Source organism: Drosophila hydei, unplaced genomic scaffold (assembly GCF_003285905.1).
Source record: "Drosophila hydei strain 15085-1641.00,03,60 unplaced genomic scaffold, DhydRS2 tig00008134-arrow-pilon, whole genome shotgun sequence".
Lineage (NCBI taxonomy): Eukaryota > Metazoa > Arthropoda > Insecta > Diptera > Drosophilidae > Drosophila > Drosophila hydei.
The window spans coordinates 1311694-1324043 of NW_022045843.1; the positions used below are offsets into that span (position 1 = coordinate 1311694).

Here is a 12350-nt window from a genome sequence, read left to right on the forward strand (position 1 = left end):
GCAACAACTGTGCGGCAATTAGGCAGCTGTGCCCCACTTTGTGGCACAAAAAAAGACAAAAATAATTGAATCGTAGTTAAAAGCCAAAACACGCGCCAATTTAATCAAGTAGCCCAAATATGTATTGAGAGAGAATATCACAGCGGCTAAACAATGGGAAATTTATTAAAAGCCCATTAAAAATAAAAACAACAAAACAAAAAACTGCATTCAACTTTCAACTGCAGCTGGGGCGAGGCTCAAAAGCGTAACGCCAACTGGTGTTGTTGTTGTTGTTGTCGCTGTTGTTGTTGCCGTGGCAACTGGAGGCAATAGTTATGCTTCAAGTGTTTTATAGCAAAGCCAAACAACAGGCAAGAGTTGCAGTGCAACAACTCAGCTTGCAACCAATTGTTGAACTCACTGTTGTTGCTGCCGCTGGTGGTGGCGACACCGACACGCATGCGTTTCATTTTCAGTTAAACTGCCCGTTGTTTCTCTGTTTGTGTCTCTGACTTCGCCCCCGCTACGCCGCCCAGCCACCCTCCCCCTAGACCCCTGCACAGCTTGAACAAAACAAAAGCAAAAGCAAAAGCAAAGCAGAGCTCAAACTGAAGTTGGAAAACTTCACGCGCTGCTGCACGACGCGACGCGTCGCTCGCCGATCTCTCGCATCGGGTGTTCTTTTAGCTGCTGCCCCTCGAGTGAGCGATACAAGCGACTGCGCATGCGCCAACTCACACACATACACAAGCAAACAAATAAACAAACACTCACACGCACGCACACTGCTTGGCATATGACCTGCGCAACTGCACAGCACAAGGGTTAATAATAATGGTAAAGCATTTGCCATTATTCCGAACACACACACAATCACGCAAAAAGTACCTCTGTCACTCTCTCCCTCTCTCTCAGACGCACGCACTTCTAACAATGCTTTGGACTTGTTTTAACAGCCTCGCTTAGTTATCCAATTTCTATGATTTTTTTTAGTTTTTTTGGACAATAGAAATTCCTCATATGCAGACAATGGACGCGCTCTGTGCTGTGACCGTTATAACGAGCACAACTCAATTTAAGCTCGATATATATATTTATCATACTAAAATATGTGAGCTGCACGGCTCAATTTGTATTCGTTACTTAGCTTAACTAATTAACTTGTATTCCTGCGCCATGTACTCATACTATTATCTTGTTTTTTTTTTTTATTTTTTATCGTATATATTTTTGTTTAGTTAAACACAATTAACTTTTAATCCAAGCGTTGAAAGCGGCTTAAAAAGTTCCCTTCTTCCGTTCTATTTCCCGTTGACGGTTTCCCAATTTGCTGTTTATTTCATAGAGCTGCTTATTTCCCACTTTGTTGTGCGTCTTGAATGAAATATACAATGTGGTGTACGTCTTAGCTATTTTCCAAAGAATGCTATGATTTTTCTCAACAATTTGTGATTAATTATTTCCCACTAAAGTGTGTGTCTTGACTTCACGCAGATCTGTGGCGTGTGTCTGTGATTTTTACCTACTTTTCTACTAAAATCTCGGGTGATTGTTCAACTTCTTTGGTCATTTATTAAAGTTGCTTATTTCAAGCTGAGTGTATGTCTTTGCTGTGTAATTTTGTGTAAGTCTTTGATGTTTTCTATTGTTTACTATATTCAAATACATATATTTATTAATTAATTTCTTTATTTATTTCTTTGTGTTTCTTCCAATTTCTTAATCAAAATGCAGTCTGTTAAATTCCCTTTGTTTGGTTCTCTGTAAGCCTTGCACTTGCATTGCTCGCAGAGAAATATTTCCCAGTCGGGTGTGCGTCCACACTAGTATGCTGCTGTGCTGTGGGTTTTGTGTTGGTTTGTGTCTGTGGTAATACCTTACATTTACATAGTGCTGAAACTTGGCAACATTAGTAAAGTTACAAACCAGATCGCGCTTAACGAAGCTCAATTAACATGGACACACCTAGCTAAGACACACACCAAGCTAGCTAGCCTAGACAACGTAGCCATGGCATAGTCTGTGCCTCTCTCTTTCTCTCTCTGTTGAGTGTTTGTTTGTTTCGGAAATACCCACACAGTTACAAATACACACACATGTCTTTATATAGGTATGATTGCAGCATCTCTTAATAGCTGCTTTATGTGTGTGTGAATGCTTGATTTCTTAAGCTCGCGCATAGTCAGAAAGTCGTTTAAACTGCTCTTTAAACTAATTGTTTTTAACTTCTATGGTTATATATTCAAATTTTTGGATTGCCTTGCTGCATTTATGTGCAATTTGTAATACAAGTAAAGTAATCAAGCTGAATTAATATTTTACATCAGCAGTTAATCTTCGCCTCATGCTTCTCTCTGGATGCTGAGCGATTCATTTTCTTAAGAAATTCACACATACACACACAAACATATTTATATGTGTTAAGCGATCTCTCTTAGTTTCGCTCTTGCTGTCGCTCTCGCTCTCGCTCTCACTCTCTATTCAGCTGGAAGCTTTGGTAACGGCCATCGCTGCGCTTTGCTGTTGTTGTTGTGCTGTTAAGCGTAAACCAGTTTTCAGTTTGAAACAACAAAAACAAAGCTAAAAACAAATGAAATCCGTAAAGCAACAACAACAACAACAACAACAGCAGCAACAGCAGCAGCAGTAGAGACCCCAAATTAATACAGCTATTGGCATTTTTATAATATTCATTTAAAAAAACAAAAAGAAACAAATGGAGGAGAGAAATAATCATATGTGACTAGCATTGGCGGAATGCTTAAATTAATTATAATGTTATTATGGAAATTGTTTATTAGAAATGAATAAATATGCAGCGAATCAAATGTGTCTATCGTTAAGCATATATATATCTATATCTATTCTGTATCTATGTGGAGAAGCATCTGGTATCTGTGACCTTAGTTGGCAATCTATTGACCTTGCCACAACTGCAGCAGCAGCTGAAGCTGTAGCTGTGGCTGTGGCTGTGGCTTGTCAATTGGGTGGCTGCACGCTGAAGAATCCTTACATATCGGAATGCGGCTGTGGTTCGACTGCTGCTGCCTCTGGCTGCTGTTGCTGTTGCTGTTGTGTCAACATCCATTGGTTGCAACAACAACTGGGCAACAAGCACTCACGTTCGTTTGAATCTTGGTGTCTGTCGCCGCACGTACGCGGCTTTAACAACCAACTTACATAGCCGCCGATTAGCCAAGGCAACGTATAACCCGTCCAAGCCAACTCAACTGGCTGGTTGAGAGGCTCCAACTGGCATTGCCCGAGACCCGACATCCAAGACCTTCCACACAGAACGCAGAGCTCAGAGCGCAGAGCCTTAGCTCCAAAATGAGCTATCTCACTGCGCAAATCTTTCACTTCGCTTCGTCGTCGTCGACGAGTCGCTTTTAAGGGCTTTTAGCCGCGGTCCAAGTCGCAGTTGCTGTCGCAGCCTCTGCAGCAGTGCTGGCAACTTAGCTGATTTACGGCCAACACTGATAGCAGCAGTGAATGCCAACTTTAGTTGATAGAATTTTTATTTGAAAATGGCTAAATATATAGAAATGTAATATCAGGATTATCAAAATCTTGTTCTCAGCTTTCACTTTAATATCATACATCAATCAGGCAACCAGTCTATTTTACCACTAAAACTAGCCTTTTTTCCGTGCGCTTCAAAGCTTCTCAGCTCAGCCTCTCTGCCCAGTTTTGCCGCTCTCGCTCGCTTCCTGCGTCTCTCCTGCTCTTTGTACTTATCGCAAATGCATTGTGGCAGGGGCCTTCGCTTGGGCTGCTCTCTGGCAATCGTCTTTTGTTTCATGCTTCATGGGCTAATGGCTGGCTCCACAGGTTGCTGTCGAGTGTTGTTGCAACATCTTGTCGCTGGGCGCCCTGGACATGCAACCCCCTTGCTGCCCAGCCTGTGCTTGATCGGACACGTGTGCGTTGCTAAAACGTCCGCCTGAGTCTGCCCTGTTTTATCTTGTTTTTTTTATTCTATTTTAGTTTAATTTTTGTTTTTTTTTTTACCTTGCCTTTTTCAATCTTATTTTTTTCGTGCTTTATGCTTGGATTAAATTTAGCAAATCGAAGCGCGCATTCGACCAATGCGCTAATTGAACTCGCTGCTGTTGCTGTGGCTTCTTCTTCTTGGTACTCGCTTATTTGTTGACAAGATGGCGACCAATAAGAAGAAGAGCAGCAAGTTTGTTGCCTGGCCATAATTTATATTAAGTCGCATCGCAAATATTTATGCACAACAAAATGTGCCAATAAAAAAGAAATGAAAAAAACGAAAAAGAATCAACAAATTTCGTGTGTATTTTTAAACCAAAAATGAGTCTCTGATATTTTGCCAACCACACACACACGCACACTCACACACATACGCTCACACGCCCCACCGACCGATTGCCCGCCCACCAAAAATATATTCCAGCATACTGTCCAGTGCGCCACAATAAAAAGCATCGCCATCGCGCCTTCTTCGCCGCAAAAATAAAAAACTCCCCAGAGACTCGCCGCGCTTTGCCTTGCCTTGGCTTGGCTTGGCTTGGCTTGGCTTGGCATGCCTTGTCGTCTCATCGGCTCGGCCACCGCACTCCTCTTCGGCTGGGCTCAGTTAGCAGCGGTCGCTCATATTTCACACTTCACGACGAAGCGATTAAAGTCGCGCAAACAATCTGTTATTGGAGTTGTTGCAATTATGTTTACAAAGACATTAAAAAAGCCCAAGCAACAACAACAGCAGCGGCAAACGCGAAAAAAGCACACACACTCAAAGCTTAAGCCCGAAGCGTAAGCGACAAGGACAGCAACAACAACAACAACATTAGCAGAGCCGCAGACGTTTTGAGTCTTGAACTGAAACGTGAGTCGTGCGACGATATACATAAGCAATAACAACAACAAGAGAAACAAGCAGGAATGCTAATGCAGTTGTAATTAGGGTTGCGACTCAAAGATGCCCAAGGATTCGGCAAGAGCATTTTTGGAAGCTTCGATTATACATATGTTATATGTGTATATAATAGATACAGTTACATATGTATTGTATTGAAAGCTGCCCAGTGGAAGGCAGTTAAAGTTCTTCTGCATTTTTAGAGGCAATTTTTAGAGGCTTCTTTTTTATTTTATATATCAGACATGACTATGAATGTGTATTTACATATATAAAAAAAATTGGTAAATACAGCTAATATACCCGCTTTCATATTGTGCTGGGTATCAGTGCCGTCTGATGGCGACAACCAATAAAATGTACAAAATAAAAGAAAAATACTTATGCGAACTGGCAGTTAAACGTGAATTTGAGTGGAAGCTGAAGCCGAGCTGAGCTGAAGCTGAAGTCAAAGTCGACACAAAAAAAAAAACAAAACAAAAATCGGAGCCTCATCAACAAATGAAGCGTGATATTTGCATGTTGGGGTTAAAGGCAACGCCACGCCACGCCACGACTATAAACTGCCCAACTCTATTGGGCTTCAGCTGGTTAGAAGAGAAACAGAAGATGGCGAAGAACAATGACAGATTCGAAAATATGCCGCATCATGATTGAAAGCCCTGGCAATTAGCTTTAATTCTAAGCGGATTTTGCAGCCAAACACACAGAAATAGATACGAAACGTGTGACAGCTGATGCTGATGTAGCAATTTCTTGATCGATCTATTCGAAATACCTGTAAAAGCTACAGGTGTGAAGGCAGGGAAGGGGCCAAAGGGGCTCTAACTGAAACTGAGCAACGCGCCAAAGGGCTGACAATCCAATTAGTGTTTGCAGCTCAGCGCTTAGCGCGTGCTTCAGTTATTCATATGTATGTAATAGAATTCGTACTTGGAATTCGGCCAAAACTGAAAGCTATATAAAATCAGGTATTTCTGTATTTTAGTCGAAGTTGAAATGCATTTTCAAATGGTCAATTGACAATTTTTATAGCTCGAGGCTCAGCCTGAATTAGCTGATTTGGCTTCGATCTGTAGCAGAAATTGATTTGAACATTTCAAATCTGGATTTTCTATATACTTGAAAGCATCCAATAAAACAATTTAGTTTATCAGAAAATATATATAAAATACATATATTTTTATATACTACAGAATTTGCAGCTACCAAATTTGGTTATCTAAAGTCAATCAAAAGTTTTGTATTTTAAGAAATTAATTTGATATTTGAACAATTCAGTTCAGGTCAAGATTATTTTTAGTAGATTGCTCAACATTCGCTTCAAAATAGTTTTGCAGATTTGGTTACAAATTCTCAAATTGCCATTTCAAGCAATGTTTAGCATCATTAAAACGATACTCCAAATCAAGCTGAGAATCTAAGTAGTGGAACGACGATTTCTAGATTTATATAGCCGCAACTTGGCACCGGCGCCAGAGTTGGTTTTGGCCGCTTGCTGTGGCTCCTATTCAGCTGTCAAATGTGCAAAACGCCTCACACTTTCGTTCCGGACACTTGAGAGAACGGCGCTCAGTGGGTGCTGCCGAGATGGAAACAAGAGAAGCAGAAAGAAGAGCCAACCGACTTAGGATCAGCTAAGCGAAACACTCGAACAAGTGAGCGAGTGAGCGAGCTGGAAATCTTTTGTTACTATTCAATCTGACAGCGTTTTAGCCGCAGTCAGGCGCAAAGTCATCTGCATCGATTGCGTCGTTGACGGCGATGATGAGGATGAGACTAAGGCTGAGGCTGATGATGAGGAGCAGCAGGAGTCGAGAACAACGAGCAGCGTCTCAAGGGTCGTCAGAGGCTTTCTTTCTTACTGTTTTGTTTGATAGAGGGTGCGGAACGGAGATTTTCACTGGCATTTTGTACGCTTCATGGAAAATGTTTGTAACCAATTTCTTACACCTTCGTTTACCTGTTGTCTGACGCGGCTTGGAGTGTTTGGCCCTGGAGTGGGGATGCTGCATGGCTATGGCTATGGCCATGGAGTGCCCTCAAGTGGTTTCTCTGGAGTTCTTGTCTGTTGCATGTTGCTCTTCGATTTTTGACAGATGAACTCTGTTTCATTTGTCTTCTTCTCTGCTGCTTCTTCTTCGACTTTGTGGCTGTTGGCATTGTGGAACGGGTTGTGATTGAGGTCTGATACTGGTGCATAGACAGCTATTAATATGTTTGATTACAGACATCAATTTCAAGCGAAAAGCAGATCGAGATCTACACGAAAGAGCAAGTCAGGCGAGGCAAGAGGCGCTTCGGCTCGTGTGCCACAAAACTTTTAAAACGATTTTCAAATTTCAAATGTATAGAGAAACCAAATACAAGTATATACATATACATATATATATATATATATATAAATATATACAGATTGGTTAAAACAATGTCGAAGAAGACTTTCGAGTTGCAAGACAAAGCAACGCCTCTTGAGCTCGCAGCGTGGGACTCAGCAATTGTAAGACTAACTGCGAGCTGCAGCTGCGGCTGTTGCGCTTTTCGTGCCACATCTTTTGTCTATGCAATCCTGCCGTATAATATTTATAGTTTATGGCCCGCCCGTTCGACATTGTGCGTTTGAAGTAGTATGCGCCTGATTTTACCTGCCTGCCGAGTCCTGCGTGAATACCCCGAAGCGGTGCAGCAGCATACGCTGTGGGCAGCGGCAACAGGTGAGAGAATAGTTTTTATTTTTTGTGTGTATTCGGGCCACATCAGAAATCTGCCAAAACACAATGTTGACAGCGCTTCTACAAATCTTTTGGCCAAAAGACAAAAGCCAAAGCGCCGTAGATTCGAGGCCCACGCAGATCAGCCACGCACACATGCGCAGGCAAGCGGCGAACTTGAGTGCTTATAAGGCAGCATTTGCGCAGGCCAGCAACTCTCACACACACACACACACACGCATATTGCAAGAGAGAGAGAGGAGAGAGAAATCGCTTACCTGAGCGTCAGAGCATGGCTGCCACAACAACTGCTTAAGTGCTTCGCCGTGAATTCGCCGCAAGCAAGCGTTAACGAAGAAGAAGAACAACAACAGCTACGAATTTCGGTATATACATAATATCTCAACTTACCTGTGTGCGTTTTGCCTATGTTCGCAACGAATTCATGAAGCCGCTGCAGCACACACACACACACACATAGAGACAACAGCTGTGAACAGCAGTTAAGAGGGGCTTAGGATTAAACAGTTATTGATAAGCGAAAGGCTTAGCTAGCTAGTTAGATCTATTTAAATATATTTTTGATAAGGTTATACAATTGAGGGTGGGTATAATAACTGTACTTTTGCTGCGAAATAATATAAAATAATATTTATAATTTTATATATAATATTTAACTTATATTATATTATTTATTGCAGAATTTTACACTTATAATATATTTTAAGTAACTAGTCATAGAATGATTATTTTTTAAAGATCTATAAGTAACAAAATATACAAAAAATGTAAATTTATATTAATAATATTTTAAGCAACATTGCAAGTATAAGCTAGACCTGAATTCTTTCAACAATATACATATTATATTATATATGTATTCTCTTATTGTAGGCCCATATTGTCTTTAGTGTCTCAGCTTACCAATTTTCTGTCTTCCGCTCTTTGGTTCAAGCGCTGCTCTATTTAGTTACTAGCTTCATCTTAGATAAGTTAGTATAAAGTCTTGTGAATACTCGACTCAGATGCCTTAACTTATCAATTATATAGTCCTTATATCTTCATCTGTACATCTTTCAGCAATAATTCATATCAAATCAGATTCGAGCACAATCTTAAGTTCGATTTCGTATCACTTTAACTGTGTTAAGTGTTAAGTGTAGGGTATTCAATTGCAATTGTTGAGCGAATTAAAATTCTCATAGTTTCATGTTACATCGCTGACTTTTCAAAAGGAAAAAATTTAAGTGCCTTACGTAGCATTTTGGTTTTACCTGCGCCTGCACTAGCTCTGCAAGCATACAGGCCCCTATGTCTCCTGCCAGTTCAACTGTCTCTCTCTCTCTCTTGCTCTCTCGCTCTCTCTCTGTATGAATCTATTGGACAGCTGCACAAGCAGCAACAGGCAGTTGCTTTGCTTTAGTTTTGTATGTTGTTTGTTGGCCTGATCTTCGCCGCTCACCGTTTACCTGTTGTCTTCGCTCTTTACCTAACTCGCCGTGAGCTCAGCGCTGTGCATATCGCGACGTCTGTTTCGGCTTCAGTTTCGAGTTCAACGTGACGCTGCGCAGACGCGAATTGCCCGCAAGTCCAGGCAACGAACGATTCATTCGACAAAGTTGCTGATCGTATCTCGGTTGCTCGCTCTTTCTCTCTCGCGACTTGCCGCTAATTTAGTGCTAATCGAATATAATACTTGGCCATAAAATAACACACAAATAGAGAGTTGAGCCAGCTCGAAGCTCTCGCTTAGCGCTTAGAAGAAGCAGCAGCAGCAAAGTGAGAAAATTATTGTGATTTAATTGCTAATTGGCGAGACAGGGACGAAAAAGTGCAGCTGCAGCTGTATGTGTGTATGTGTGCAGTGAGATGGCCCAAAACAACAAAAGGAATAACAGCAGAAACAACTGTTAAAGCTATTGCATTTAGCTCTTGAACAGGCTGCGCCTGCGCGCGCTCCCTAACCTCAAAATACACATATATATATACATATATACACACATACAAGCACACAGACACAGGCACCAAAAGCTGTGTTGAGTCGAACTCGAAAAAGAGAACTGAAAAGCTGCCAGCAACAAAAACAACAACAACAGCCTTCGTAATGTGAAACTGGTTCCTATACAAAAAAGCTAAAAAAGCAAGCAGCAGCAGCTACAAACTCAAACACATATACAAACACACACACTCACACACACACGCACACCAATTGCAACGACCACAACAACGGACATAAAACGCAGTGAAAGAGTTGGTAAAAATTTGTTGTTGTCGTTTTTGGCACGCAAAACTTAGCAAAAATTGTTGTTGGCCCGTTTTATTTTTTTTTGGTTGAGATATCTGCGAGCTGACAACGCGAAAAACAACACGCGCAAAGCGGAGCTGAAAGTGTTAAGAGAAGTACGAAAAGCAGCTAAAGCGCTGCAAGTTCTGTGGCCCGATTCTGTTTTTGTCATAGACACACACTCATGACGTCACAGACGTCCTAATTTCAAACTGCAAATCAGTTGCCTGAGAGATGCGCATCTTCAAGTTGTTCAGGCGCCGCGGCAGCGGCTTCTGCCTGCCACTGCTGCTGCTCCTGCTGGCCCACTGCATCTGCATGTGGCCCGTATCGGCGGCCAGGGATCGCTATGCCCACCAGAATGGCAAGCAGCGCCATCAGGACGCCTATCGCAATCCGGCCCGTTCGCGCAATCGTGGCGGCGGCGGCGGCGGCGGCGGCGTTGGCGTCCACGAGCGAGCGGCAGCAGCGAGCAGTGCTGCCATCATCGCAAGCGGCGGCGTCATCGGCGACAACATCAAGGACACTTTCCCCAAGGGCAAAAGTAAGTGTAAATCGAAAGAACAAAATCAAGAGACAAGACTGGAAGCTTCTTACAGCCAGCTTGGGAATGCATATGAAATCTTAATAAATGTATTATTTGTATGAGTACAAGCTTAACATTTGAAAGGCATGTTAACAGTGCACTGTTAACAGCATGTTAAATACGAAGAATTCTTACTTGTTATAAATCTGTACCTATAAGGCCCAGTTTATATAGAGATAATGGCTGTACAGTACAGTTAACCGTGTGCTATTTATAGCTAGCAACGTTTTCGATGACTGCTGTCAAAGTGCTTGTGGGCGAAAGTCTGGAATTAATTTTAAAAAAAATCACAAATTTATTGATACTTATTTCAGTACTGATTGAGCTTATAGATGATATCATAGATTACCTAATTACCTAATCTAATAGAACTTTAACATATCAGTTGAGCTAAGTAGAAATGTGAACAATTTAGAAATATTACAAAGAATTCGAATGATATCTCTGCCTTTAGCTATTGATAATATTTCTGAGTTTTAAAACAGATTTAGAAATGTTGGCACAATAATCTACTAAAGTTTTCAGAGCTACACTTTGCCGCTTCTTTTATATTCCGCTTAACATTTCAATCGTTAGATATTAGTTATAGCTAAAATCATGTCTAGGGATTTCAACCCGGAACCTTTTGTCGTAGTCTAGTATTAATGTTAGCCGACTCGGTCAGTTAGAGAAAAAGACAACTTGGCCCAAGGTCGGCAATAGTTTTTGTTCGCTTCTAATTGAATGCGTTCTTGGTTTTTCGTAGAACAGCAATGGCAACCAGACAGAGCGACAAGTTGAACCTGTTCTATGACAATTGTTGCCTTAAGCTCTGTCTCTCACTCTCGCTCACAGATCATCAGTCATGTGCACACATGTGCATCCATCACGATTGTTTGATTCTCTGATGCTTATGTAGATTTGCGTGCCCATATATCATAATCATATCACAAGGCATTTGGCCCGAATAAATCCAAGTGTTTCGCTCCCCCCACTCAGAAAAAAACACTAAAAATACCCGAAAAAATACTTGTATTTACTTGCAGCTAACTGCGTAGCTGTGGCTGTGGCTGTGGCTGTAGCTATAATTGTATCTGTATCTGTATCAGTATCTGGTTGTATCTGTGTGTGTGTATATGGTTTATATGCAGCTATGCTTATCTTATCGTACGTGCTGCAGTGCAACCAATGTTTGGTCTCGACTACAGTTTGGGTTCCACTTTTGGGCTGCTTTTGTTGGCATTTCGTACCTTTAGCATTTACCTGTGCCCAGTTGAGGCCGGTGCTCTCTTGACTTGGGCGTTCGACCCAGCAAACCCCCAACCACAGTGCTTAACGCTAACTTATTATTGTTGTTTTATTATCAATCCGTTCTACAAACACAAAACCCTCTTAAGAATTTCTACTGTTTTGGGGCGCATTTCGTAACCAACTCGAAAAAATAAAACAAAAAAGTTTTTTTTGTATTTCTGGGTGTTTGTTGAGCATACGGCGCGTTGACAACTTTGTTGCTGTTGTTGTTGTTGCATTTTCAAGTAAATTTGCCAACGAACGACACAATTTCCAGCTAAAATGGCGACTTAATTTGTTGACATCGCAAGTATCGCAATTCACAATTCGCGATTCGCGATTCGCCCAGCTTGAAAATTAATGAGAACCCATAACAGAACACAGCCACAGACGAACAGAGGGCAGCTCGATATGTTAGCGTACATAACAAATGTTTATTGCCATGACTTTGAAGTTTGTTCAGCTCATTTAGCAAAATATCTGTAAACATTTTTATAACCATTTATTTCACTGTTGTAAGATCTTTATTGGCTGGCTCTAAGGTTGTATCTCAAATTAGTTTTCATTTGCCACTCGTTTCGAGTTGATTTTTGTATGGCAGCCATAAACATTTGCTGTGTCTTTATCTACGGGAAT

The 12350-nt window shown here is 41.3% G+C and overlaps 1 protein-coding gene across 2 annotated transcripts in view; it reads left to right on the forward strand.

The window, feature by feature from the left end:
• LOC111592533 (epidermal growth factor receptor) overlaps window positions 1-12350 on the forward strand; it is a 43094-nt gene that overhangs the window by 18251 nt on the left and 12493 nt on the right. Inside the window, exon 1 of one of the 2 annotated variants that reach the window (XM_023304814.2) lies at window positions 9138-10403. The exons of the other annotated variant lie outside the window; for it this stretch is intronic. Coding sequence (XP_023160582.2) covers window positions 10094-10403 — 310 coding nt within the window. The 5' untranslated portion in view covers window positions 9138-10093. Of the gene's footprint in view, window positions 1-9137; window positions 10404-12350 lie in introns of those variants that run through there. 2 annotated transcript variants of the gene reach the window in all.